Genomic DNA, 27,301 nt, shown 5'->3' on the forward strand with positions numbered 1-27,301 from the left:
ATACTCGTACACATTGTTAATTCCGAATTGAAAAAAGTGACCCAGTGAATAAGAGCTAATAAATTATCACTTAATCTTTTCAAAACTAAGTATATGTTATTTAGCAATTCTATAGAAGCTTTACGCAAAGATATTATTTTTGATGACACTCAATTAGAACGTGTATCTCATATAGAATTCCTCGGGATTACATTTGATGATAAACTTTCATGGAGGCCACATATTATTAACATTAGTACAATAATTTCACGTAATATTGGTATCATTAATAGACTCAAGTTTCATATTCCATTGTCTTCTTTGCTGACGTTGTATTTTTCTCTAATTTTACCTTATCTTAATTGCGGACTTTTAGCATGGGGTAGCGCCCATCAAACTTTATTAGATAGACTACTGTTATTACAAAAAAGTGCACTTTGTGTTATTTGTGGCGTCCCGCCCACGTTCCCATACAGATCCATTATTTACCAAATATAAGATTTTAAAATCAAAGATTTGTGTTTTTTCAACTTGGTCAGTTTATGTTTAATTTCAACGTATAAATGCACTTCCTTGTATATTCAATTCAATGTTTACACGGAACCAGTTTTTTCACAATTATCCCACTAGGCAATCTAATGAGTTTCATTTACCCCTTCTGAGAACTTTATTGGCCCAGAATACATTCATATGCACAGGCCCTAGATTCTGGAATTCATTAAGCTGTTAAATAAAAAATTCTCCATCTTTTTATTCTTTTAAGCGGAAGTTGAAATCCTTTCTGTTAAACCCTCTCTGATGTTTCGTTTTCATTAGCTAAGTCTCATCAACCACAGGGTTCATCATCCAGCCATCAATCATTTAATCTCTGAATTCATTAGAATGAAATAGCCATCATAGTCTTTGCACGGCTGTGTGCAGCCACCAGCTATTTGAAACACCTCTTCAATTCCAGCTTCAATTCCCTCTTTCGTTTCCTTGATCAGCGTGTTGGCATTCTCTTCTCTTTTTACCTTCTTTCCTTCCATTTTTTCATCCATTCTGTCTAGTCGTGTCATGTTGCTGTGTGTCTCCTGTTTTGTTCCGTCTTCTCTTAAATCATATTTGTGCTAAGTATATGCAAATAAGTATTCCATTAGATTTTCCTTTGAGTGGTTCACAATCTACAAGCTTGCTTTTTAGTGCACCTCTCAATTCTTTTTGTTTTCTCAACTGAAACATAACCTTGTGTTATTTTTGCAAGTATGCATGCTTATACATGTATATATATATATATATATATATGCATACATATATATATATATATATATATATATATAACAGCAATCAGTTTCTGCTCGGAGTCCTAAGAAAGTATAGATTCACAACAGTATAGGTCAATATAAAAACTCCGTTAGAGACGTAAATTTGCCAAATTTGTCCAATTTACGACTCTAACGGAGTTTTTATATTGACCTATAACCGTTGTAAATATATATATATATATATTTCATTTCATTTCATTTCATTTATTTCATTTCCAACAACATTTTCATACACAAAATAACACAACATCAATACAATGTCGTAACAAAGAAAAATACATGAAGTTAACAATAATACGCATGAAAAAAAGGAAGAGAATATTGAATCAAAACTAAAGTTGCAGGAAATGGAGGAGACATGCTAAAAAGCTAAGCTTGTATTTTGCAGTCTCCTCGTGGACAAAAAGACTAAATAACATCGAAAGGCAATTAGCTGGACATAAACGGTGCGCAACACATACAATCCTATACAAATAAACAAACAACAAACAAACAAACAGACGGACAAACAAACACAAGCAACCCCTCTTGTATAAAGAGAAAGATAGAGAGAGAAAAACAAAACTCAGTGAAGGAAAAGGAGGAGAAGAGGAAATTATTTTGAAGGAAGAAACAGAAAGAGACAAGAGGACAGGAAGAGGTGAGAAAGGAGAAGAGATGAAGATGATGAAGGGTCTATACCAGCAAACGCGAGGTACATGTGCGATGGATCACCGAGGTATATGTACATAATGTAGGAAGGAATAGATTAAAGAAAAGAATGAGTATAACGAATAAAAAAAGGAAGCTCAAAATTAAGGGTAACTAAGATATAACTCATTCAACTATATAGGAATTTATGAACAACTTCTTCAATTTGAATGTAAATGTATTTAAACTTAGAACTTGTTTCATACTATCATCGAGAGAGTTCCAGAATTTGGGGCAAGTAAAAGAAAATATAGATTTAGCAAACATAGTCCTAGTTAATGGCAAATGAAATGAGTTGGATTGCCGGGTAGGATACAGATGAACAGTTCTATTTTTAGTGAACATGGACTCAAACACAAATGGGAGAGAATTATTGATAAATTTGTACATGAATTGTCCGAGGTGTAGAAAATACAAATCCTTTACCTTTAAGATTTTGTTTTCTTGAAATAACACATCAGTGTGACTTCTCCACGATTCATTGCAAATAATACGAAGAGCTTTCTTCTGTAACAAAAGTAGTCTTTCCAAATGAGAAGAATGTGTGTTTCCCCAGGCGAGTATACCATAATTCAAATAAGGTAAAATCAAAGATGAATATAACATTAAAAGAGCGTTTTTGGGTAAATAAAATTTAACTTTATTTACAACACCTATATTTCTTGAAATAATACGGCTTATGGAATCAATATGTAAATTCCAAGTGAGTTTACGGTCAATAGTCAAACCTAAAAATTTGATTGAAAAAACTTCTTCAATAACTGTGTCATTCAGATAAACATTCCTTGGCACATTTTCCAAAGAGTTACTAAAAATCATACATTTAGTTTTTTTTGATATTTATTGACAATTTATTTGCTCTTATCCATTGAAGTAATTTATCCAATTCAACATTTAAAACATCAATTAACATGTTAGGATCAGAATGTGATAAAAAAAAATTATTAGAATCATCTGCAAATAATAGAAAAGAAAGAATACTTGATGAATTCGGCATGTCGTTAATGTAAAGGATAAATAAAAGAGGGCCAAGCAAACTTCCTTGAGGCACTCCACAATTGACATTTTGCATGACTGATGTATGTCCGTTAACATACACAAATTGCTTTCGGCTAGAAAGGTAACTCCTGAACCACTCCAAGGCCTTTCCTCGGATACCATAATGTGATAACTTATAAAGGAGTATATTATGGTCAATGGTATCAAAGGCCTTGGAGTATTCCAGGAAAACGCCGATTGTATGATGAAACTGATCAATAGCTTTTGAAACTTTATCTAGAAATGTAAGTATTGCATGGGATGTATTGTAGTTTTGTCGAAAACCAAACTGATAATCAGAAATTATTTTATGAATATCCAAAAACTTTAATAATCTAGAATGAACAACTTTTTAAAGTAATTTCGATATAGAAGTCAACAAAGATATAGGTCGATAGTTACGAACATCTTCCCTATCCCCATTTTTATAAATGGGAATTACTTTAGAAATTTTCATATCCTCAGGGACAACTCCATTACACAAAGACAAATTAAAAACGTGTACCAATGGATCAACAATAAAATTGATAATATTTTTCAAAAGAACATTGTCAATACTGTCGTGCCCGGCACTTTTCTTGTTTTTCAAATTCTGAGCAATATCTAACAATTCATTTCTCTCTAAAGGAACAAAAAACAATGAGTTAGGATTTCGAGTTTGTAAAAAATCAGAAATATTCTTTTGACTATCCGGAATATTGCGAGCAAGATTATTGCCAATTTGTGAGAAATACTGATTAAAAATGTTTGAAATGGATGTGGCATCATTAATAGTCAAATTATTATGTTTGATTGTGGTAATACGTGGTTTCTCCGTATTTTTATTAATAGCTGTATTAATAGTTTTCCACGTATTTTGAATATCATGTTTAAACAAAGATAACTGATTAATAAAATATTTACGTTTCTCACACCGTATTACTTGCGTGAGAACATTCTTATATGAAGTATATTTATGATGAGATTGCTGGGTGCGTTTAATTTTATCAACATAATACAAATTATTCTTACGGTTAATCGATCGCAACAAAGAATTAGATATCCAAGGCAACCTAGGATATCTTTTGTAATTGTTACATTTTTTTTTCTAATAATGGGAACATGTTTATCCAAAGTAGAAATTAACGTTTGCATGAACAAATCATAAGCTACAGTGGGATCCTCATTATCATATACATCGGTCCAGTCCACTCTGTTTAACTCGTCTTGTAACCTAACTATATTGTCAGGTGTCATTTTCCGGAAACTTACCATAGGAGGCTTTAAAGAAATTCTACGGTTAATGGGAATACAAGAAAAGATGGGATAATGGTCAGATAAATCTGATAAAATAATTCCGGAGGCAGGTAAAGGGCTGACGTTACAGAATATATTGTCGATAAGTGTTGCAGAATGATTGGTAACACGAGTTGGTTTTGTTATAAGCGGTAAAAAAGACGAGGAAGTCATTATATCCAAAAAATTTTGGGCAGTGTTTAAAGTCTGAAACTTTAACAAATCAACTTTAAAATCTCCCATGATAAAACAATCTTTATTATTATTATATAATAATTATATATATATATATATATATATATATATATATGTATACATATGCATACTTTATTTGTATCATTTGATATCATTTGCAAAGTTGTATGTGTACGTTTGTGATATAATTCCTAATTCATACTGTGTTGTGTTCTGTTGGAAAAAGAGAAGAAAGAAAATAAATGAATTGAATTGAATTTAACTGGTCCTGAACAATTGCCAGGATTGGAATGCTCTATTACATATTCATGAGAAATTCCACTATCACAACAAGTCTTTCTTCACTCTAAAATGTAGTGTATGCAAGCACATGAAAACATGTGCTTATTTTTTTTTTTCATGTGCATGCATTTTACCCTTTACCATGAATTTACACTGCAAAGTGTCCGGTGTTAAATAGTGAACACCGAGCTGGTGTTAAATTTTCGGTGCTCATTTATGGTGTTAAATTAACTCCTCCGGGTGTCATTTCCAAATTGTTAACTGTTTTTTGAAGAGTTTCTTAGTAACTGCACTTCTTGTTGATTTTTGATTTAAACAAGACGATCAAGCATTTTACATTAAAATACTAGATTTAAAAAAAAATGTGAAAATGAATTTACACCACAGTAACACCAGCGGGTGTGGTCTCTTATTGAAGCTGGACGGGTGTTAAACCATTGATATTAACACCAACAAATATCAAATCAACATCATGTCGTGTCATTTTTGAATCAACACCAGTACAGTGTCAAAATAACACCAGGTACAGTGTCAAATTAACACCACGAAGTGTCAGGTGAACACTTTTCAACACCTTCACAGTGCATTCTCAACACCTGTGGGTGTGGTCCTTTATTGAAGTTTGATCGGTGTTAGATTTAACACCCGTGGTGTTAAATCTAACACCGATGTTTTTACAGTGTAGACTAGTAGTGCCCAGGGCAATCCATCATGAATAACAATAAAGCATTAATGCGCCTTGGAGCAAGAGTCCAGAAGCCTTGTCAGCAGAACTCTGAAAAAGTTTGTATTCGTGTATTCATGTTTATTGTTCAGGGTCATTGTAAGCACACACTCACATACACATCATGGGTTCTTGTGTAAAGTTCAATTTTGTACAGAGGGTTCAAATCTGACGAAAATCTGGAACTTAACTTTAAATTTAGCTTTAACTTCAAATCAATCATAGATTTAACGAAACTGATTCATGCTCTCATATTCAAATCACCTTCAACTAAATTCTACACTATTCAACTATCACTCATATCAGTGACAGTGTTATCTGATGTATAGTTTTCGAACCATTAAGGATCAAAAGTGGGATTTTTTTTTGTAACACCTAGTATGTCATTTGCTTTCCTGTTCGTTTGCTCAATGCTTTATTCATTCAGGAATATAAAAGATGATAACAGAAATACATTTAAAAAGCGTAGAACCTCTGTAACACCTGTACAGCTCGAATGAAAAACTTACACGCCTAGTGAGATTGTTTTACTGTGATAAAATGTATGCTATGTTGTGGCAATGCGTAATAGTGTGCACGTATGTATGTTTATTATGTATATTTATACATGTAATATATATACATACATATATATATAAATTTATACTATATATATATATATATATTAGTGGCAGCAATGGGCTAAAACGAATATAAAGCTATTCTTAGAAAACAGTGACAATAGATCGACTTGGTAATCGACTTGGGAGAAATGGCAGTTACGCATCTTTCGAAATCGAGACACAAGACTTACGATACGTTCATATCTGAAGCTGATGCACCATGTACATGTAAGGCTACACAACGTAATCCTCACAAAGGATTAGATGATATCAGATACCTTTTTTTCGGCAACAAAGCGAACTACACTGTGAAAAAATTGTGTGTTTTAGAGTTAGTATCGATGGCCTTGTTTTTCCCACGACGGTCTGGGGAAGGGAGTACTGTCTCTCCTATAATAGTTCAAATTAACAGCTATTTCCAACCAACAATGTGTAACAGGCCCTTAATTGGAATATTTTAAGGCTTTCTAAATTTGCTATAGTGTACTTTTCTGAAGAAAGCAAAAAAGTGAGAAAAGGTCTGATACTGACATGGCCGTACGCAGGATTTCTATTTCATTTGCTCTTTTTTTTTCTCAGTCAGGTCAGGTCAGGTCAACCCTTTACGCCCCCTGGCGTGTAGGGCAGCGACGAAGGCTCTCCACCCTTCTCTGTTGCTGGTCATCCTCTGGAAAGAACCCAAGGACTGTCTGTGGTCTGATATTTCACTCTCTACTGTTCTTCTCCATGTCTGCTTGGGTCTTCTTTTCCCTTCAGGTGTCCAACGAAGAGCCACTCTAGGAATGGAGTTTGCATCCATTCGTAATACATATCCTATCCATATCCATCTCTTTCTAGTGATTAAGGTCTCCAGGTCCTCAGTGCGGCACTGCAAGAAGAGGTTGCTGTTGGATATCTTGTTGGGCCAATAAATACGCAGGATTCTACGCAAGCATGTGATGTGGAATGCCGATAGTTTGCCAGCGTCGCATCTGGTCCTTCGCCAGCATTCAGATCCGTACATAAGGGTTTATAGCACACAGCTATTGTACAATTTCATTTTGGTTTTCATGGTGTACTGCTGTGATTTTCAGATGTTGTTCATACTTCTCATAAGATTTCTTGCCTTGTTCAGTCTGTTCCTGATGTCAGTTTCTGCTCCACCATTCTTTCATACTATGCTGCCCAGGCATGTGAACTGCTGTGTGCTGGGAAGGTTGACACCATAGACCTTGACTGGAGTGGGGTTGTTACTATTAAGAATCATTGTTTCCGTTTTCCTTTGGTTCACTTTCAGTCCAACCTGTCCTCCAATAATGTGGACAGACGGTTAGTCTTCTCTTGGATGTGACCATGCGAATGTGACAACAGAGCCATATCATCCGCAAAGTCCAGGTCATCCAACATGGAGAAGAGGGTCCAGCGGATTCCTTTCTGTGATCCCTCCATTATACGTCTCATTGTCCAGTCAGTTACCATGTTAACCAAGAATGGCAGATATCACGCATCCGGACGCCCGTTTCCACCTTGAAGTAACTGTAAAGGTTGCTGTTTCCAACAGTGCAGGAAAAATCTTTGTAGAAACTTTTGATGAGTTGCACAATTTTTGTTGGAATTCCACAATGTCGTAATATTTGCCAAAGACTGTCTCTGTGGATGCTGTCAAAGGCTTTTTCAAAGTCAATGCAGTTGACATACAGTGTTCCTTGCCATTCTGTTCACTGCTCGATGATGTTTCGTAATGTGAAGATCTGGTCAATGCAACACCTGTTTTTTCTGAACCCTGCTTGTTCTGGCCTAAGAGCTCCATCCACAGCATCTGATAGACGTTGTACAGTGATCTTTGCCAAAATTTTACTACAGCATGTACACACTGGGAGGAGAGTTATCCCTCATCAGTTGTTGCAGTCATTTAGTGCACCTTTCTAGGGTATTTTGGCAATGATGCCTTTTGTCCAGTCTTTTGGCACTTGTTCTTCTTCCCAAATAACATCAAAGAGAAATTTCAGAAGGGTTGCTGTCACCTGTGGGTCAACCTTGAACAGTTCAGCTCTCAAACCATCTCCTCCAGGAGCTTTATTATTCTTCAGTGTCTTAATGACTGCAATAATTTCTTCTCTACTTGGGGGTTCAATACTGATGTCCAAATCATTCTCTGCTGTTTCTATAATTGGTGTCTCTTCAGGTATAGCTCTATTTAATAATTCTTTGAAGTGTTCCGTCCATCTTTCCTCTATTTGTCTTTCTGTAGTGAGGATCTTACTCTGTTTGTCTTTAACTGGTCCATTTCCATGATTTCGGAGCGTACCACAAATCCGCTTGGTAATTTTATAGAGCTCTCCCTGTTCCCCTTTCTGCGCTGTAGTTTCTGCTTCTGAAGCCAGGTTGTCCAAATACTCCCTTTTATCCTTCCCGACCAATCCTGCTGACATTTTTCCTTCAGCCGAATTGATTTAGCATCCATCATTTTCTTTTTCATTTTTTTCTTGCTTCTTGTCTCTTTCATCGCTGTCCATGTCTCTTCTTGTACCTACTGTTTTCTCTTATTCTCACGCCTGTATCCAATGCATGTCTGACTGCTCTCGGAAAACACAGTCTCAACTTCTTTCCACGCTGTATCAATTATTTCCTGTGTTGGCTCTTCAACTTCTAAGTCTTGTAATGCTTGAAATCTGTTTCTCAGTTCTAATGTGAAGGCTGACTTTACTTTTGGATCTCTCAATCTGTCAAAGTCAAAACGTCTTCTTGGAATTTGCTGTCTTTCTGCTCTCTTGAGCTTCAGCTTGATATCTGCTACAACAAGTGGATGGTCAATGCCAACATCAGCTCCTCTCCTAACTCTCATATCCTGTAGGGATCTTCTCCATGTGCCATTGATGAGCGGGAGGTCAATTAGGTTCTTGTCCCTTCTATTAGGAGAGTACCAAAATAGCTTGTGAATTTCCTTATGGGCAAAGAGTGTTCCTCCAATGACCAGATTGTTCAGAGCAAAGAAGTTTCTCCCCATTTTCATTCATTATTCCACATCCATGTGTGCCCATTTCTCTCACATGATAGGTGTTGTCATTTCCCACTTTCGCATTCATGTCTCCCATCACAATAATCAGGTCATGGCATGGGACAGTTTCCAGTTCCCTTTGAAGAGTTTCATAAAAGATGTTCTTATCTTCCTCGTCTGCGTTATTAGTTGGTGCATAGCATTGAATAAGTGATAAGTTGACCTGCTTAGGCCCTACCCCTCAGTCGAACTTTCATCATTCTACTGCAAATTGGCTTACACTCTAAGAGGCATTCGTCAACTCCCTTTTTTAGAATCACCGCCACTCCTTCATGACGTTGACCGTTTTCCCTCCCGGAGTAAAGTACTGTCTCTCCGGTTGTAGTCTTCATTTTGCCACTTTTTGTCCATCTGCTTTCACTAATTCCTGTAGGATGTGTAAGTCATACCTTTGCATTTCTGAAACAACTTGAGCTAGTCTGCCGGTGTCATACATAGTTTGTACATTCCAAAATCCTACCTTCACTTCACTTTGGCTGTGTTTAGTGCTTCCTTGGTCGTGCCAGTAGCTTCCTCACGGCTTTCACTACTGCCAGTCATACAAGTCCCAGACTGGAACTCAGGGGCACTGCCCACTTCAGATCGAGTATTTTTTCTTGTCGCTGTTTCCGTAACATGAATTTTTTTTTTCTGGGATAGAATTGTTAGTCCTTTGCCCAACCCCCAACCTGGAGGGCCAGTGGGTTACCCTTCGTCTGGTCTCTACCCTTCAACCAATCCGGCCTGGGTGGCCCTACCAGGAGTAAACACTCCCGCCGGCATAGCTCTCCGGGTCACTGAGACACGCAAGCCCACTGACCACTACAATGTAGTAACCCATGAAGTGAGTTTTTTTTTTCTTTCTCAGTGAGCATACTGGTTTGACACAAAGTTTTCCAGAATATCAAACCAAATTAAAGTGATTCGAGCACCGGACTGTTGCATTTCAATTTCTAAACATGCAGCAGCTCCCTCGTGTGGGAGAAAGAATACCACTTAGCGCTTAGCACACCCTACCCCCTGCTCGCTCACGGCTCTTATGCATTCCATTTTTAGATAATTGATCAGTAATTTAAAAAGAAAATCAACAATTACAGAATTCATTTGGTTTGGGTTGGATTTTTTCTGTGCAATTTAATGAAGTAGCTAACGAATCTGTTTATACTTTTTTGATTGAAAATTGTCTAAATATGCCCTTCAATGTGTCTACCACGTTGTTGAATTTAGATTCTTAAGATTCACGCGATCCTTTTTTTAATTGAAAGGAGGCTACGCCCTCCGAAACCCTCCCCCTGGTAGGCCGTGTTTAACTGCCCTCTTGCTTGGGCGTTTCCCCATAGATTGAACATATTCCCCCCCCCCCCAAAAAAAAATAAAAAAAAAATAAAAAAATAAATAAATAAATAAATAAATAGAAATAAAATAAATAAATATAAATAAAAATAATAATGATAATAAAAAGTTCTGCGTACGCCCACGCCCCTCCCAGACCCTACCCGAGTAGGTCGCTTCACTCTTCACAAACTGCCTACTTTCATCGAAATCTGTAAGTTTCTTTTAAACTTGTGAGTTATGCCATTATAAGAAATAAAGTTGGCGGGTTTGATACAAATCATTAAAATACTTTGCGTGATTAGTAGTAATGACACAAAGATAAGAAACAATAGGACACGCAATTAAAGATCAAGAAGAAAAAGACATTTCATTCGTTCTATTACTTTCAAATACTTTGGTACTTGTGGCAAACTGCAAGTTATTAGACTATCAAACATCTTAAATTGGTCGTTTATTGAATTCATAACGTTCTTTTTCTTGAAAACCAATGATTTTGAACCCCCTATAATCCCTAGTTATGGCCCGCCCACCTGTAACCATCAAAGTCGGTATAGCTTGTTTATGGCATTTGCAGTTGTAAGGCCACTAAAGCACGCTGTGCGCCGCAGGTAGCATGTAAATATTCCGTTTGATCATGGTTCGCTGTACAATTTCTCCCTCTCTCTCTCTTTCCTTGGTCTCTGTTGTAATCGAACAGTAATTGAAGTAACACCGAAACCCGGGATTGAGGGACCGCTTGGACGTCAGTACGCCATCAACTGCAGAGCGAGTTGGTACCACACTGCCCCAGATATCGAGTGGACCAAAGATGGCCGCCTTATCTTTGAGAATAACAAGTACGTCATCGAGACGGAGCAGACTCAGAGGGAAGACATGACGATCAGTTTCCTCTTCATCCACAACGCGCAACCGGGAGACAGTGGACGATATGGATGCCGTATGGCAGCACCAGCCTTCGGCATAGCCAGTACAACGTTCACAGTATTACCACGTGGGTTGGATTGTCCCATTAATGTCCATTACCTGGAAATATATAATCGAACTACTTATAATATCATTTGATATCTAAAGAATTTTGCAACACGTCATAATTCAATTATACAACGCAATTTTTTAATACATAACTATATATGGTGTCATATTGCCTTTAAAGTAAAATTATTTGATTAATATGATGCGAAATGTAGCGATTTATGTAATCATTTACACCATAAACATGATAAACGCCCGTGGCATTATTCACCACCATATATTTACGGTTAGGATTTAATATCAGGATTTCTTTTCTGTTTTTGCTGTAGGGTTCTTAAGCTGCTTTAGAAGGTTCCAGAGTGAAATAGATAATTTAGTGAATTTTTCCATTTTAGCTACTGACCAACCAGCAGTATAGGTAAATTTAATGCCGTGAATTACCATAAAGGACAAGTTCACCTTCATAAACATAAGGATTGAGAAAATGCAATAATATTAGTAGAACACATCAGTGAAAGTTTGAGGAAAATTGGACAATCGATGCAAAAGTTATGAATTTTTTAAATTTTTGTGTTGGAACCGCTGGATGAGGAGACTACTACAGCTTGTGAGTCATATGCGTACAACAGTATAAAGAAAATATAAAAGAAAATTCAACATATTTTCACTTTTTTCGCATAATAAAAGAGCAATTGACTTGCCTCTTTCTAAAGGCAGGGGGAATAATATTACCCATAACATTTATCGGTAACGAGTCAGGGGAATGTGTACTTTTTTTCAAAAGATGGAATTTTGTGAAATTCTCTTCATATTTTCCTTATATTGTTGTACGTGTGACATCTAAGTTATTCATACACTGCAGTAGTCTTCTCATCCAGCGGGTACTGCACAAAAACTTAAAAAATTCATAACTTTTGAACGGATTGTCTGATTTTCCTCAAACTTTCAATGATGTGTTCTACTAATATTGCTACATTCTCTCAATCCTTATGTTTATGAAGGTGAACTTGTCCTTTAAAGAATAATTTGTATACTATAGCCCTCTTTCTTTGATGTACTATATCATCTTTTAATAATATAGCATTTTTGTTATTCAAACACTGCGAGATTTGTATGCAGTCTGGTTTGTGCGATATCTATGTGGTTCATTAGTTTATTACTCATCGATTTTTTGTACTGGTGTAATTTTAGTTGGTCAAGACAAACATATCCGTTCTCCGTGTGAAATTATATGCCTATGAACTCGGGAACCTACAGTTTTACAAGCTTTAAAGCTTTTATGTAGGCCCCATCATATTTCTTATACTTACATGTACTAGTGACATTTTCATACGATGTGACCATGTACATTTGTGTCAAGTATATTTTCTTTTTCTTTTTGACACGATTGTATATATTTTGTACTCTTGTTTTGTTGTCAATAATTTTGTAATGTCATCATTGAGAAAATGGAAATATGAAATAAATTTGAACTGAACTGAACTGAATCTATATATTTCTTATATTCCTGGTGTTTGTTGACAACAACAGGACCGATTCTGATGCCTTCCCCACATCAAATAATCCGAAGAGACGCCAACATCACGCTCAGATGCCCAGCCCGGGGAAATTTTGGTGGAAATCTGTTTTGGCTGAAGGTAAGCTTTTAAACAATTCTGTCGTTATACATTTGCAATTTCGAATTATTATAGATTTCCTTCTGTGAGTTTTATTTAATCAATAGATAAACATTGATTTATTAATTCGATGCTTATCAGAGAAAAAATCTGAGTCCAATTAAAACGCAAAAAAAATGCTGTCATGATCTATTTGAAACTTTAAGAGCAATAAGTATAACAGAGAATGGTGAAAATTCAAATTGCAAATTGTCCATTTTATCTCATTAATAGGATAACATCTTTATCGGTGGTCAACCCGGGATGTATGACCTGAATAAAGATCGTGTTCCTGACTACAAGGTCGTTGGAAACGAACAGTTGGTGATCCTCAATGCCGGAATCTCAAACGCCGGAGTCTACACCTGCCAATATCGATATTTCTTTCGTGGACGACACCAAACTGTGGCGCAGATTATCAACGCTAATTGTATGTGAAGTCATGAATGTAAAGATATCATACAAACACACGCAATATTGAAGACGAGGCGTAATATGCTGACTTTAAGTCATTCCAATTCCTTTTTAAATTTGTTTTTTAAAAATATTTAGGGACACGAAAATGATAACTGTGAGTATTACGAGTTTGGTCTACCAAGAGGCTCCAGTCATGCCAGGGAATGTTATAATCTCGAACCGACATGCGTGCATATTATCAGAAAACAGCATCTATTATATTTCTGAATGCTCTATTGTTATATGCTCATGAGTAACTCTCCTTTATATTGTAAGTGTAAAATGAAGCATCTGCAATAAAGTGAGTGTTTTCTACAACCTATTGGCGACCCCATTCGCATATTATGATTTTGTAGAGAAGCAGAACGCATATAGATTGAAGGAAGCATCAAACTTTTCTTTATGGTCCTTCAAAAGGAACTGGACATGAACGAACCAATAAAGGACGTACACTGAAGAAGTGAGGTATCTATTTGCAAAATCCCATCATGCTTTGATTGCTCTACCAAGAATTTATTTTTTTTTTTCTACGTGGATGCATAATTCAAGGGTTTAAACTTATTCCCTCTATGAGGCTAATCTTGATTTAATCTCCTGATTATGTAGTTCCGGTCGAAATCGTGACGGCGCCGCTTATTCGATGGCAGGAGCTGCCCAACAAGGGTCCCCTGCGTCTTGAGTGCAAGGCGAAGGGATATCCGCTGCCTCGTATTGCCTGGACATATTCGAATTTCACCTTCGAGAGCGGGGGCTACATGAATAAGAACGTGTCCATCGTTACTAGCCCCCAGTCGCAGACAGTCGTAACCTCCGTACTCAGCGTCGCTAACCTCCCGGATCGCTTCAACGTGGCCAGATTTAACTGCACTGGTCGCAACACGGTCAGCTCGGCCAGCAAGCTCATTATGGTCGTGAACATGGGTAAGTGAAACTAAAGCCTGCCGCACACTATACGACTCACGACTATACGACTGACAGACTTTGGATCCGAAATGAATCGCAATATCCTCAGAATAAACACGCGTGGTTATTTCGTTTATTTCAGATCCAAAGTCTGTCAGTCGTATAGTCGTGAGTCGCATATGTGCGATGGGCTTCAGTGTCACCACAACGTCATACTCATCGCAGAATCGAGGATGGTACGATGTGACTCGTTTTTTTTTAAGGGACGGCATAGTATTGGTGGAGGTGAGGATTCAACTTTTAACTTTTTGCGAGATACTTATAACCACTTTATGAAATGTTAAAGAGCACACAATTCTAACAGGAATTCAAAATCTATTTGATGAAAATCTGTTTTGAAATGGCTGAGATATCCGGAAACAGAGTAAACTAAAGCAATCCTAATAAAAGGCGGGTCCTATTACGATCGCTTTGTTTGAGATATCTCAGCAATTTCGACACCAATTTCCATCAAATGAACCTTCAACTCCTATTATGATCGATATGCTTTTTCATGCTTTATAACAAGTTTCTCATTATCTCAAAATATCATCATAAAAAAACACTAAAAAACCTGAAGCCCCATCTCAACCAAAACTGCACCAACTCTTTAACCATATATGTGTTTTTCCCTGGTGCGTGTTTTAAGAGGGACCAATGATACAGAATTTTAAATGCTGTCATCCACTTTGCCTTTACAAGACTCTGTGGTAAGAATAAGGATTAGACATATACGCTTGATGACGTTAGAGGGAGAACGGAATGGCATCCAATTAAATCAGTCCCCTCCACTTCTAAAGCCTTTTTCAGTGGCCATCAACACTCATAAGACACACACACACACACACACACACACACACACACATTTCCGCGGATGTATACGTAACCACTTGTCTTACGAAAGTAGCCCTCGTGACCCGGTGAACCGGTGAATGACTTCTGCTATAGTACAGTGCCATATGGACATATTACCATGACAACAGAAGAAGACAGATGATACCACCGAGCATGACATTCCAATCGTCGTATTCTAATTCTTGGACAGGGATTAGAAGACCTCGATGGTCGTAAATGTATGTTTGTTCGGGTTCAAGGCATATGTGACCTTTTTGTTCATCAATCATTATCTTTGGACTTGATCGAAAACTCATGCCCCTTTTTTTCTAATCTCCAACTTTGGATGTACAAGCTTAAAGGTAACTCATGGGCAATGCTAAACAAAAAAAAAAAAAAAAACGCTGGGGAATCAAAGAAAGTTACTCAAATTCGTGTCGTTAACTTAAAGTGCGGTTTTTTGATGTGTTTTTTTTTTTTTTTTTTTTTGCGCTGAAAGCCTTTTTTTGTGCTTATTAGCTGATCCTCACTTTTAAAACCGAAGAGTAAAGATGCGCATTACGTGCGTTTGTATTATACTGTATCGTGATTGGTTAAAAGCCCACGAACTGTCGTAAAATTCGACATGTCAAATCTTTACGTCTGGTGACGTCACACTTCCGGTCTTAAGGTTGTACGACCGGTCTGATCGTGTAGTGTGCATAGTATGACGGGCTAGATATGACGGGCTAGATATGACAGAATTCGACACAGCCATACAACTATGCAGCCATGGAATGGATGTCAGGTTTTAACCAATCAGAACGCAAGAAACCGTACAACTGTGCAACTGTTCAACTATGCAACTGCGCAACTGCGCAACTGCGCAACTGTACAGCCCTAGAATGTCTGTATGGCTGTCACTCGTACGGGCCGAACAACTATACATCCCTGCATTTTAACCAATCAGGATTCGATTTTCTGGACAGCTGCACTGCTCTCTCTCTCTCTTGTTTGGAATAGGTGTAGGACTTTTAGTCCCATGTAACCTATTTTGATATTGTTTGTGATTGACAGTAGTACGTATGCAGCACAGAGAAATAGACATCAAGTTTCATGCAAAAAGACCTTAACCAAAGTACTAGGATTTGAATGGTTATAATTTTACAACCATTTGCCGCCCGGAGGAATGGTTGTCTAATCTATCACAACATGATGGATTTAAAACCACGGAACGTGATAACAATTAAGGATGATAAGGAGCACGGCGCCCTATTATCTCTAGTTACAACCAAACAATCGTGAGACTGTCTAGTTAATCGCATCCTGATTGGCTGAAACCCACCAGGCGTTCCGTGATGTATGCAGGGATGTATAGCTGTTCGCTTAATGGCACTTCGGCCCGTACGAGTGATAACCAGACAGACATTCAAGGGCTGCACAGTTGCAAAGTTGCATAGTTGTATGATTTCTTGCGTTCTGATTGGTTAAAACCTGACATCCATTCCATGGCTGTACAGTTGCATAGTTGTGTTATGTACGACTCATTTCGCCAGCCATAAGTGTGCGGCGGGCCCTTACTGCCAAGCCGCATGCCGAGCAGGTCATTTAAATCATGGTGAACTCTGTCATGTCTGTCTTCGAAAAAAAAAAGGATAAAAATTGATCTTTCCTTGACTCTTGTTCCATCGTGTCCTTTTTAACGAAAGAAAGTCTCTACTCTCACATACGTACAGATGGAACCAGCAGTCAGGGACCAAACCAGGGACCTCAGAGACCAAATACGGGAGCGTCATCAGGAGGTGGACGCACACGCAGGAGCGTTTCGACCTATCTAATGGCTCTTCCTGCCATGGTCCCATTAGTTATCACACTCCTGCTTGAGCAAAAGAGAGAATGAAAATAACTAAGAGTTGATACTTAGTTATACAGTGCACTCCCGTTATAACGAACACGGTTATAACGAAATTCCGGTTACAGCGAAATAAGAATTCAGGACGCGACATTATCTTCTCTTTGTTTCTTTTTCTTTATGTTTATTTGCTCGGTTATAACGACATTTCGATATAACGAAAGAAAAGTGCCTTCCCCGAGGACTTCGTTATAACGGGAGTCCATTGTATGGACAGTGCACCCCAGTAGTTCACGAACGTTACATGCCAGATCTAGGCTCAAGCAACATGTATCGTCTGGTAGTAAACAACATCAGATTTGAGTATGCGTCCTTATCATGATTTTGGGCTTTTAAAGGAACTATGTATTGATAATGCGTATTGACTTGTTTTGATTCTCGATATCCTCAACATCACCTATGGGTCCAAATGAATATCTAAACCTGCAAATAAATTTAATAACATTAATAGTTCTATTTTTCTTCAGGTTATTTGCATAAGCTCAGAAAAGACCTTTCAAAAAGACCAAGACTCTACCACTGACATTATCTTATGCCAATCATTTTTAAAGTGCTATTATGACAAACAAAATTCACTTGAATGCACCTTCCCCGAGACTGAGATTAACTCGAATTTTTCCATGCTTTTTAACTCGAATGTTTCCATGATACTATAATGCGGTTAAAAAAAGGTACTGTAGCTGAGAAACATTGGAGTTATGCTCAGTCTACGGGAAAGAGACATTCCAGTCTCCTTTGTAAGTTATTTTAGTACTCTAGCAATGATTGACAGCTGATATCACTGACAGAATCTTGTTTATGAAAGTTGTTCTTTTTGCAGACGTATCCAAATGATCTGAAGAAAAAGATAGAAATATTATTGAAATACCTGACACGTACCTGATTTTTTTAATTTTTTTTTTTTAGATAGCCACATACTGATGATTAGGGTTTTATGAATCTGTACACAGTCAATATGCTTAATCCCTTTAAAAAAAGTCAAAAGTGATTAAAATGTCTTCTTACACGATTGTGTGTTTTTTTTTTGTATTTGGTGTGTTTGTTTGTTTATTTTCATGTACTTTGAAAGAGTTACTTCAACACACCTTTTACTAGGTAACATATATGTTGTTATTGTTGTTTTCTGAAAAGAATTCGTGTCGCGTTGAACGCGTTATTGTTCGTCGGAATTGACCTTTTGACCCCTTTTGTGGCAATGAGTTAAATGTGCACAAATCTGACACACAAACCTATAGACAGGTAATTAATGTAGCAAGCATAGGGTTAAGAGAAAGTTCTCAACCTCTATAACAGGGGTGCACAACTTTGGGACTCTAATGTAGTCACATTGACGGCACAACTTTGGGACTCTAATGCAGTCACATTGACAGAAAACAGAAATAAAGATTCATGTTCCGGTGTGGGGTCCTCATCAGGTTTGTTCATTTGCTTGCATTTTGGAAGGTGTGGACAAATCAAATTCAACATGCAGTGACTAAAAAAAGCTTTGCATGGTTTCATTATGTGCTCATAATCATACACACGTTGTAAATGCATATATAATTCAGCTGCAGATGTATGGTGTACATAAACTAAGAAGTTAATGCATATATATTTTCATCTATGTATATGAGAATCATTTACGCATATACACATACAATGTGCGTATATACGAATGCGTGTAAATTTCCTGTCACCGCGCTATAGTTATTGTGTGTCTTTGTTATGGTGATGTTAATGCTATGTCAGTAAGATTATGTGCAATTTTGCTCTCTTGAGTGAAACAGAATGTAATGATATTTGAAATGAACAGATTCGTGTCTTTCTGTTCGTTTTGTGATATGCCATTTTTTCAGCATAAATAAACTTTTTTTTGGTCAACTTTGTTTTGCGAATATTGTGCCTAGGGTCAGTGATGTCACTATATTAAAGTCCTTCCTATATTGGCACTTCTTTTTTTTCTTCTATAGCATGAGGTGGTCAGGGCCAGCGCAGTGTTTTCAAAAGTGTGGGGGCCCACTTCCGGGTTTCATGAGCTAGCAAAAAAAAAAAAAAAAAAAAAAAGGGGTCCTCAGCTCATCTCTCCCCGTCCACTTCCGGGTTTCTTCAGCTGACAAGCAAAAAAAAAAAAAAAAAAGGTCCCCAGCTCATTTTCTCCCCTCCCATTTCCGGGTGTTATTTTTTAAAAAAAAAGGTCTTCAGACAAAACACATAATCTTACCGCCGCCATACTTCAAGATCTCTATCTATTTCTTTTTTAGTGCCACTTACGTACTTCCGGGTTTAAAAAAGTGTGGGGGCCCAAAGTGATGACACCTTATGTATTCCTTTGTATGGTGCGCAAAAAGTGTGGGGCCCGAGCCCCCACGGCCCCCACGGCTGCGCCGGCCCTGGTGGTGTGAACTCCAAAGCTGTTTATCCATTACATTTGAAGCCGTACTCTGTAGATACCTTAATGATAAATCAAATGATAAAACAAATTCAAAGCGCCTATCGTGTTACGAAGAATGAAAAGGCACATATATGTTATCAGTCATTCGGGAATGAAACAGTTCTGAGTAGATATTTTCCGCGCCACTGATGCTAAAAGCCAGAATTAAGTAGGTAACGTATCCACACCAGGAACTTTGACATGAGAGCATAATAATATACATACATAAATACCCCTAAAAATAAGTTCTGCAAGTAAAATTTCATACGTAATATTTTTCTTATACCCGCATTGTATTCATTAAAGATGACATCATAAAAAGCCTGATTAATTATCTTTAAAAAGACACCTCAGTTGGTATGATTGGTGTTCCTGGAATGTGCAAAACAGAATGGGGACAGATCAAAAGTGAAAAGTCGCCAAAAAAAAAAAAAAATCTGCCATTATGCTGGGTCGATGGCAAAAGTAAAAGCCATTGGAATATGCAATGCTGAAATGTGAGCACTTTCAAACACTCTCATTTCCTAAACATTAGATGATTGTTTGGTCAACCCTTATGTTTCATTTCAATCTGAACATATTCCCGCAGTTTTTAATTGAAGCCTGGAATCTAATGAAAATCTGACAATGCAATCTTTTCAAGCACATGCCTTCCCTGGAAAGACAAAATAAATGTGGACTACACTTTACTGCTTGACCTAACACGTTTGCTCTGTTTTGCAACATTTCACATCGAGAAACACAATAACATAGAGAAAAAGCAAATTATGTTCGGTGGTAAAAAAAAGTCATCCATGACATCAGTGTGAGAGATCCCATACAATAAAGATATACACATTTTGAAGTTTTAAGCATATTTTTTTTTTGTCGAAAACAAGGACATACAGACTGTAGAAAGCACATCGGCCTATTATCACCTTCCATTTTCAATTCTTGAAAAGTCAATTATACTGCTGTGTTTGGACTATAAGGCGGATTTAAAGCTATCCTATGTCATGTACTTGCTACACTATTCCATGAAGTCGTCTCTATGCTTTGCACTTGAACGAAGGGGAAAACGAACCCATCAAACAGCATAGGCCTACACGTGCACCGGCGCGCGCTTGCACACACACACACACACACACACACACACACAAACACACAAACACACACGCATACATACAATTCAACTTAAAAGCAGTGCCGCAGTCGTATATCGCACATCTATGTACCCTCTGACCGGCACATAGCAATACAACTCATGTGTACGGTCATCAGGTCAGACCATAGGGCTACATTGTGTTAAAGCTCCACGGTCACATCTTGGTCAAAACATATATTCAGACGATTGCATGTTTTATTCCACGTGTTAGTTCTTTGGAGTTTGAGTTTTAATACACAAATGATAAACGCGAGGCATTACTCTTCTGTTTTCTGTTTCTTTACTATACTGTTCTTCATCGAAAGAGACTGTAGAAAACACACAGAAACTAGTGTTCGTATATGGACTTAGGTGCAATGAATAATGTAGGGTTGCTAAAAAATAAACAGCCACATAAATATTGTTAGGCTCCATTAAGCTGTACCCAGAAATGTTGTTCGTTCTCGGAAATTTGAGCCTTCATCTGATACAAACTTAATGAGCTAAAATGACTCAAGCTTTGAGAAGTACCAAGGCACAAGAAATCAAGCAAGAACCAAGCGTTTTCAATAGGTCATCCACTCAGTGAGGGCTCAAAAGAGAAGAAAGACAAATGAGGGAGAAATTCAAAGGCTTCAAGACAGGAAGAGAAAACCTTACGAGGTGGTGAGATATATCGGGTGCTTTTATCTCATCCTCCTCAGAAGGTACACTGCCAGCTAATTCAGTTTCTCACGAATGCCATTAATTATCAATGGTCTAGACAGTAGACATTTACGTCCGCTTTATGACACGTTCTCTAGGAGAACAATGTGATCGGAAATAACGGTTATGAAATAAAACAACAATAACAAAAACTAGCCTTCTTCTCATCTGTAAATTTCACGTAAGAATTCACCTTAGATCAACTTCTGGGAATCTACGTCCTACAAGCAATACTCATATGTAGATTCCTCATGTAACTTTGACGTCTTAATTCTCTTATTGTTGTATTCGACAATTCACTCATTTAATTTCTTGTTATATTAATGGTTTATTTCTTAAAACGTGGAATTTGGAACAATGAATACAAAAAACAACAACAACAAAACAACAACAAACAAACAGGTATTGATTAGGAATTGACCGCAATCGGGTGAATGCTAAGTCTAAGTTAAATGAGCGTGAAACCGAAATATATATGTTAATTGAGGGAATCACCAAAAAACTACTGTACTCAGTGTCTCTCTGTTCCATGCCTGCAGAACAGTTTGCATTAGGGTCCTTCTTGATGTTACTTGGCTCCTAAAGTACACACAAGACAGACAGACAGACAAGGGGGGGGGGATGAGGACTTCGTCTCTCATATATATATATATATATACATATATATTTCATAGCAACTGATTAACATATTGCCATATATACATCAACGCAAATAAACACTAAATTGATCAGTTTTTTTTAGTAGTAGCCATGACTAAAGACATCATGGGCGTACGTACTCGAGCAGGATTCGAACCCACGACTTCCTGATCTCCGGACTGGCGTCATTTCCACTAGACCACCGAACTTCTGCCCGATAGCAAGTGTTGGTTCTAATCCTTTAGATAGCATGCAGCGAGTGCTGTGCAATTATACAAATTCATATGATTTTTCCGTCGAGATGTTTTCACTGCAACTGATTGACAAATTGCCCTGCATCGACGTACATAAGCACTAAATTGATCAGTCTTTTCGTAGTAGCCATGACTAAAAAAATTATGGGCGTACGTATTCGAGCAGGATTGGAACCTACGACCCCCTGATCTCCGGACAGGCGTCATTTCCACGAGACCACCGAGCTTCCGCCCTACAGCAAATGTTTCTTCTAACCCATATCCTTATTCTGATCATGAATTTGAATAAAATACGTGTACTTTAATGGTTCATACAACGACAAGATCAGGGGATGGGGGTGGGGTGAGGTGGTTTAACCCTCCTCCCCCTTGGGCTCCTTTCTTTTTTTGTGTGTGTGTGTGTGGGGGGGGGTTGTTGTTGTTGTTGTTGTTGCTGTTGTTTGGGGGGAATTATGAAGACTTCATTATCATAACCCATTGTCATTGGGTCAACCCCCCCCCCCCCCTTAGTAAAAGCTAGATCCGCCTCTCCCAATTTTGCCAGCTCCCAATTTGTGTAACCGACGTAATGGCGAGAATTATTTTTCTGAAAGAGATAAATCAAGGGCTCTTTCCTTTTGCTGGTAAAGTGAACATGTGGGAAATCATCTCTTTACTTTCTCTATGTAGTTACACCTGCATGATTTTTCTTTGTGAGCAACGTGAGATCCTCCTCATTTGTCTCTCGAGTCTGCACTTGCTGACGAAATTATGGTCCAAAATGTCTCGTTTGACGTCTGATGCCTGCTCGTCTTCTCCGAAGCGCTCGTTACATCTTTTTATTACTGTCATTATTCGTATCTTGTAGGCTTGCGTCTATCCGACTTTCGAGCTGCATAGACAATAGAACACCAAACTTCAAAAGAAAACGAGATGAGAATAAGCGGTTATTTAATTCATGTAAGTCATTAATAAAATAAAAGGGCCCTTGTATCATAGAAAATAATGTACAGGGGTCTCACTCGCTGGAATCGAGCTCGTACCAGAAAATAACAAATGGAATGGATCAACTCCCAAGTCATATATTCTCATGAACGTGCATACACCTCCCATTCTCTACCGAGCCGACAAAGCCATCAACATCCCGAAGATCCCACATCAGACATGAACGCAAACATAGCTCTGCTACTCTTGTGCTTATTTTACTCCTGGAGAATTATAACTGGTACGTATTCATTCATTCATCACTTCGTATTACATTCTCACTGTGCCCTATTCCTTTCCGTGCATCAGAAAATTGATTCAGACTAGGCAGTTCGATGAAAATGTTATATTTGGTTAGAGGCTCAATATGCTTATCCAGAAAGAAAAAATGAGAGTGTCCCTTTGCGTATGGATTTGCGTATGGATGTAATTTGTCCTGATTTGAGCAATCATGTAATCTACTGAGTATAGACATTTTTGGCGGGTCTTTCCTTAACTCTTTTATTATTTTTAACATACAGGGGATACAATCTTGCTCATTTGTATGAGCTTCGCAACCTTCCCCCATCCTTTGCAAAACAAAGGGTACTTGCGCAAGGACTGATTTCCTGAGTCAACTTTATGATGTCCTGCGAATCCAGCGTGATTTTGTCGAAATGAAATTGTTTAATTTGCTGTCTCCGCTGAATCATTTGTTTGTTTTCTTTTTCCGTGGCAATTAACAGGTATTCTTCTTTATTTCGTTGATTTCTTGTACCATGCAGAGACAATAAATGAAATGAAACGAAATGAAATGAAATGGAATTTCATGAGGAATTCGGGTAGCAACTCAAAAAGATCATGCTTGTGTGTTTATACGAAAGTATTCAAAGAGTGATAACACGCAGTTAATGATTGACCTCACGATAGTTTCGTATTATTTTTTTTCAGGGTTTCTTGCCTGTTTATGTCAGTTAAATTTCGTTATTCTGAAGATTAAAGAACAAATCTCATCTTATTTTCGGATTAACGAACCTTAGGACTAAAACAGCACAAATTTCTGGATAAACAACCACTTTTTTTTTTAATCTTCGGATTAAAAACCTCTGTACTATAAGTAGGTAGGCCTATACTGAATTTGTGTCTTTCGGAATAACGATCTTTTTTATTATCTTGTTGTTATTAGTTATTATTTATTGTCTCACTTTATATTCATGAGGAAGTTGATTTATTTTTTTACTCTGGGAAATAATGTCTCCTGCATATCTATTAGTGAACAAATGCCACACAAAAATGACGCCCAATAATCTAACATAAAGCGCTATTTTTTAAAGCATGTATGACAACCATTCTTCATAGTTGATTTTTATTGTAAGCTTTGAGTACAAACTTTCAATTTGACTCACTCTATATTTATAAATCATTGCTTGAAATTAGAAAAATCTTATTAGATATTTGATGTCAGAGTTTTTGTACTCTAAAATCCGACAGTAAGCCTGCAGCGCTGCTTGGTCTTATCGATTTTTCCAGTTATCCATGTAAGTTACCATTCTGTGTTTCAGAGAAGTAAAAAGCGGTCTATTTCGATTTAATACAGCTATGTTAATACAATGTATGTACATTTTGACGACATTAATAATCAGCCTGCTTTAATCGAAGAAAAAACGTTATCTTTTCTGATTTTTTGTTTGTTTGATTCCGTCTTCGTGTGCAACAGGGTCCCACACACATCTACACACTGAAATACATATTAAATGATTATATTATTCATGTTTGAATTATGTATGTTACTTTGTAATGCGCAATAGAGTGTGTTATTATAGCAACTGCGCAATATGAATGTCTATTACTATTATTATTATTATAATTATAAGTATTATTATTATTATTATTATATATTATAAGTATTATTATTATTATTATCATTGTTATTATTATTTCATTATTATTATTATTATTATTATTATTATCATTATATCATTGTTATTATTGTTATTATCAAACTGCAAATAGTCTCTTAGTGGTTACTCTTTCTGTTGCTGGAATAATATACCAGTCAACATTATTTCACGTACAGAAACGGCAGTGAATGGGACAGTACAGGATAGTATAAGACAATTGCACACTGTAAGAACACCTAAGCTAAAATCATGTTCCACATAATACCCTCTTTCTTCATTTGCGTGCAGGGACAGAAATACACCAACCGAACATGGTCAACCCAATTTCGGTAAATATAACATATTCTTCGAAAAAAAAATGTATGTTATCCGTGCTTTCCTCGTAATATAATGTTTCCATGTTCTTTTGATGTTACTTCAGTAGTACAGGAAGACTGGAACACCAAGTATGCTCTATGCAAAACAAAACCCGAGACAAAGAACATTATTTGTGAGGTACGTAAATCGGATTTTGTGAAACTACGTCATGAATATTACTTAGCTTGCATCAGTTCTGTCAGTTCTATTTGACCTCAATGATAGGTGATATAGAGTGTAAATGTTATCGTTTCCTTAACAGAGGGATTTCCCCTCTTTAATGTCATTAGTCCGTAGATAAAAGTCTCAATCCACATGCGTCCTCTGAACAGATGACTACCAGCTATCCTTTGATCGCTGGAAAGATTTCGGTCAAACATTTGTCAAAGTCAAAGGTATGTCTTCCGTTTTCATTTCCTAATTCTAAATGTATAGCTTTGAATATACATGTATATGAAATCATGAAGAACTGAGGTGCTTATTTATTTTCGAAATCTGAGTGTTTAGTCTGTCTGCGTCTGCTTTAATACATTTAGATTTACACCATGGATGTTAAATCTAACACAGATCATATAAGTGTCAATAGAGGACCACACCCACAGGTGTAGAAACTATGTTTTGATGGTGCTAAAAAGTGTTCACCTGGTATTTCGTGGTGTTAATTTGACACTGGTCCGGTGCTAATTCAACAATGATACCGCATGGTGTTGATTTGATATTGCTGGTGTCAATGTCAATGGTATAACACTCGTCCAGCTTCGATAGGAGATCATACCAACTGGTGTTACTGTGCTGTGCCTGTAAATGTGTTCACACCTTTCTTTCAAAAAGGTCAAGTACCTTATCGGAAAAATCAACGAGAAGAATAGTAATTAAGAAACTATTCACAAAACAATATTATATTTTTAAATGACACCCGGAGGTGTCAATCTAACACCATAAATGAGCACCGGAAATGTAACACCAGCACGGTGCTTCATATTTAAAACCGGACTTTTTGCAGTGTAGTGATTTGCTAAAGTTGAGGTATGGTGCATTGAAGATAGACGGGGTGAATGGGTATGACAGAGAGGTCTGGTGTGTTGATGAGGAACTTATTATAGTGGCCACCTCCATGCAGATCGTCCTGCGGATGAGGAATGGACGACTGTTGACTACCTAGTTATTCCTCCGCTCTCTATATAAGAAATTCTGCGTCTTGTGCGTGGAATCCCAAATGCTGGACACAATGTAGTCATAAAGACTGTGCCTAGAATCAGAGCTCATTTCTTCCAGCCTCAATGAGAAAGGTCTTTTTTTTTTTTTAATTGTCGAACGCATCATGTCCGTCATTTAATGTAGAAGAGCCAGAGCTTTCATTAGACCTGCGTATTGATTCACGTTTTGGTCTTTTGAAAATGCTGGTGCATTAAAACGGTCCATCATCGAGCTCCAAGTCGGGATGCCAATACAAGTACTTTTTGACTGTGACGGGAGATTTTCAGGAGATACGCGAACGCATTTCCCTTACAGAGCATAACTGCTAAGACAGTCTTTCTTTGCCATCAGGTACTGGCTACCAAAAGAAATTCAGTCCGATCGAGGTAGCAGGGGCGGATCCAGGAATTGCGCAAAGTGGGGGGGGGGGGGGGCGCACAATATAAAAAGGGGCGTACGCTTCCCCTTTCTTGTTTTTCTCTTTTTATTTCTTTCATTCTAACAAAAAAAAAATAAAAAAAAGGAAGGGCGCAGCTGGTGCGCACCCTCCTGGATCCGCCCCTGGATAGTAATATTTCGTGTT

The 27,301-nt window shown here is 37.4% G+C and overlaps 1 protein-coding gene across 1 annotated transcript; it reads left to right on the plus strand.

Moving 5' to 3' along the window:
* The first annotated feature begins 7,558 nt into the window (after positions 1-7,558).
* Positions 7,559-17,178, plus strand: LOC139708989 (neural cell adhesion molecule 2-like). The gene is made up of 8 exons (XM_071620960.1): positions 7,559-7,600; positions 8,851-8,918; positions 9,766-9,911; positions 11,138-11,431; positions 12,943-13,049; positions 13,302-13,497; positions 14,130-14,444; positions 17,015-17,178. Exons 1-8 carry the CDS (start codon positions 7,559-7,561, stop codon positions 17,176-17,178), a joined length of 1,332 nt encoding a protein of 443 aa, XP_071477061.1.
* The last annotated feature ends 10,123 nt before the right edge of the window (positions 17,179-27,301 follow it).

The sequence above is a fragment of the Diadema antillarum genome, unplaced genomic scaffold (genome assembly GCF_040938485.1).
Source record: "Diadema antillarum isolate AM-2024a unplaced genomic scaffold, OU_Dant_1.0 scf00000037, whole genome shotgun sequence".
Lineage (NCBI taxonomy): Eukaryota > Metazoa > Echinodermata > Echinoidea > Diadematoida > Diadematidae > Diadema > Diadema antillarum.

What these genes read in the sequence shown, in the direction of transcription:
- LOC139708989 (XM_071620960.1), top strand. Translation starts at nt 7,559, where the DNA reads ATGGCAGATATCACGCATCCGGACGCCCGTTTCCACCTTGAA. An exon ending in AACGTTCACAGTATTACCAC is followed by an intron (nt 11,432 to 12,942) that starts GTGGGTTGGATT and finishes TGACAACAACAG; the next exon opens with GACCGATTCTGATGCCTTCC. An exon ending in CATTATGGTCGTGAACATGG is followed by an intron (nt 14,445 to 17,014) that starts GTAAGTGAAACT and finishes ACATACGTACAG; the next exon opens with ATGGAACCAGCAGTCAGGGA.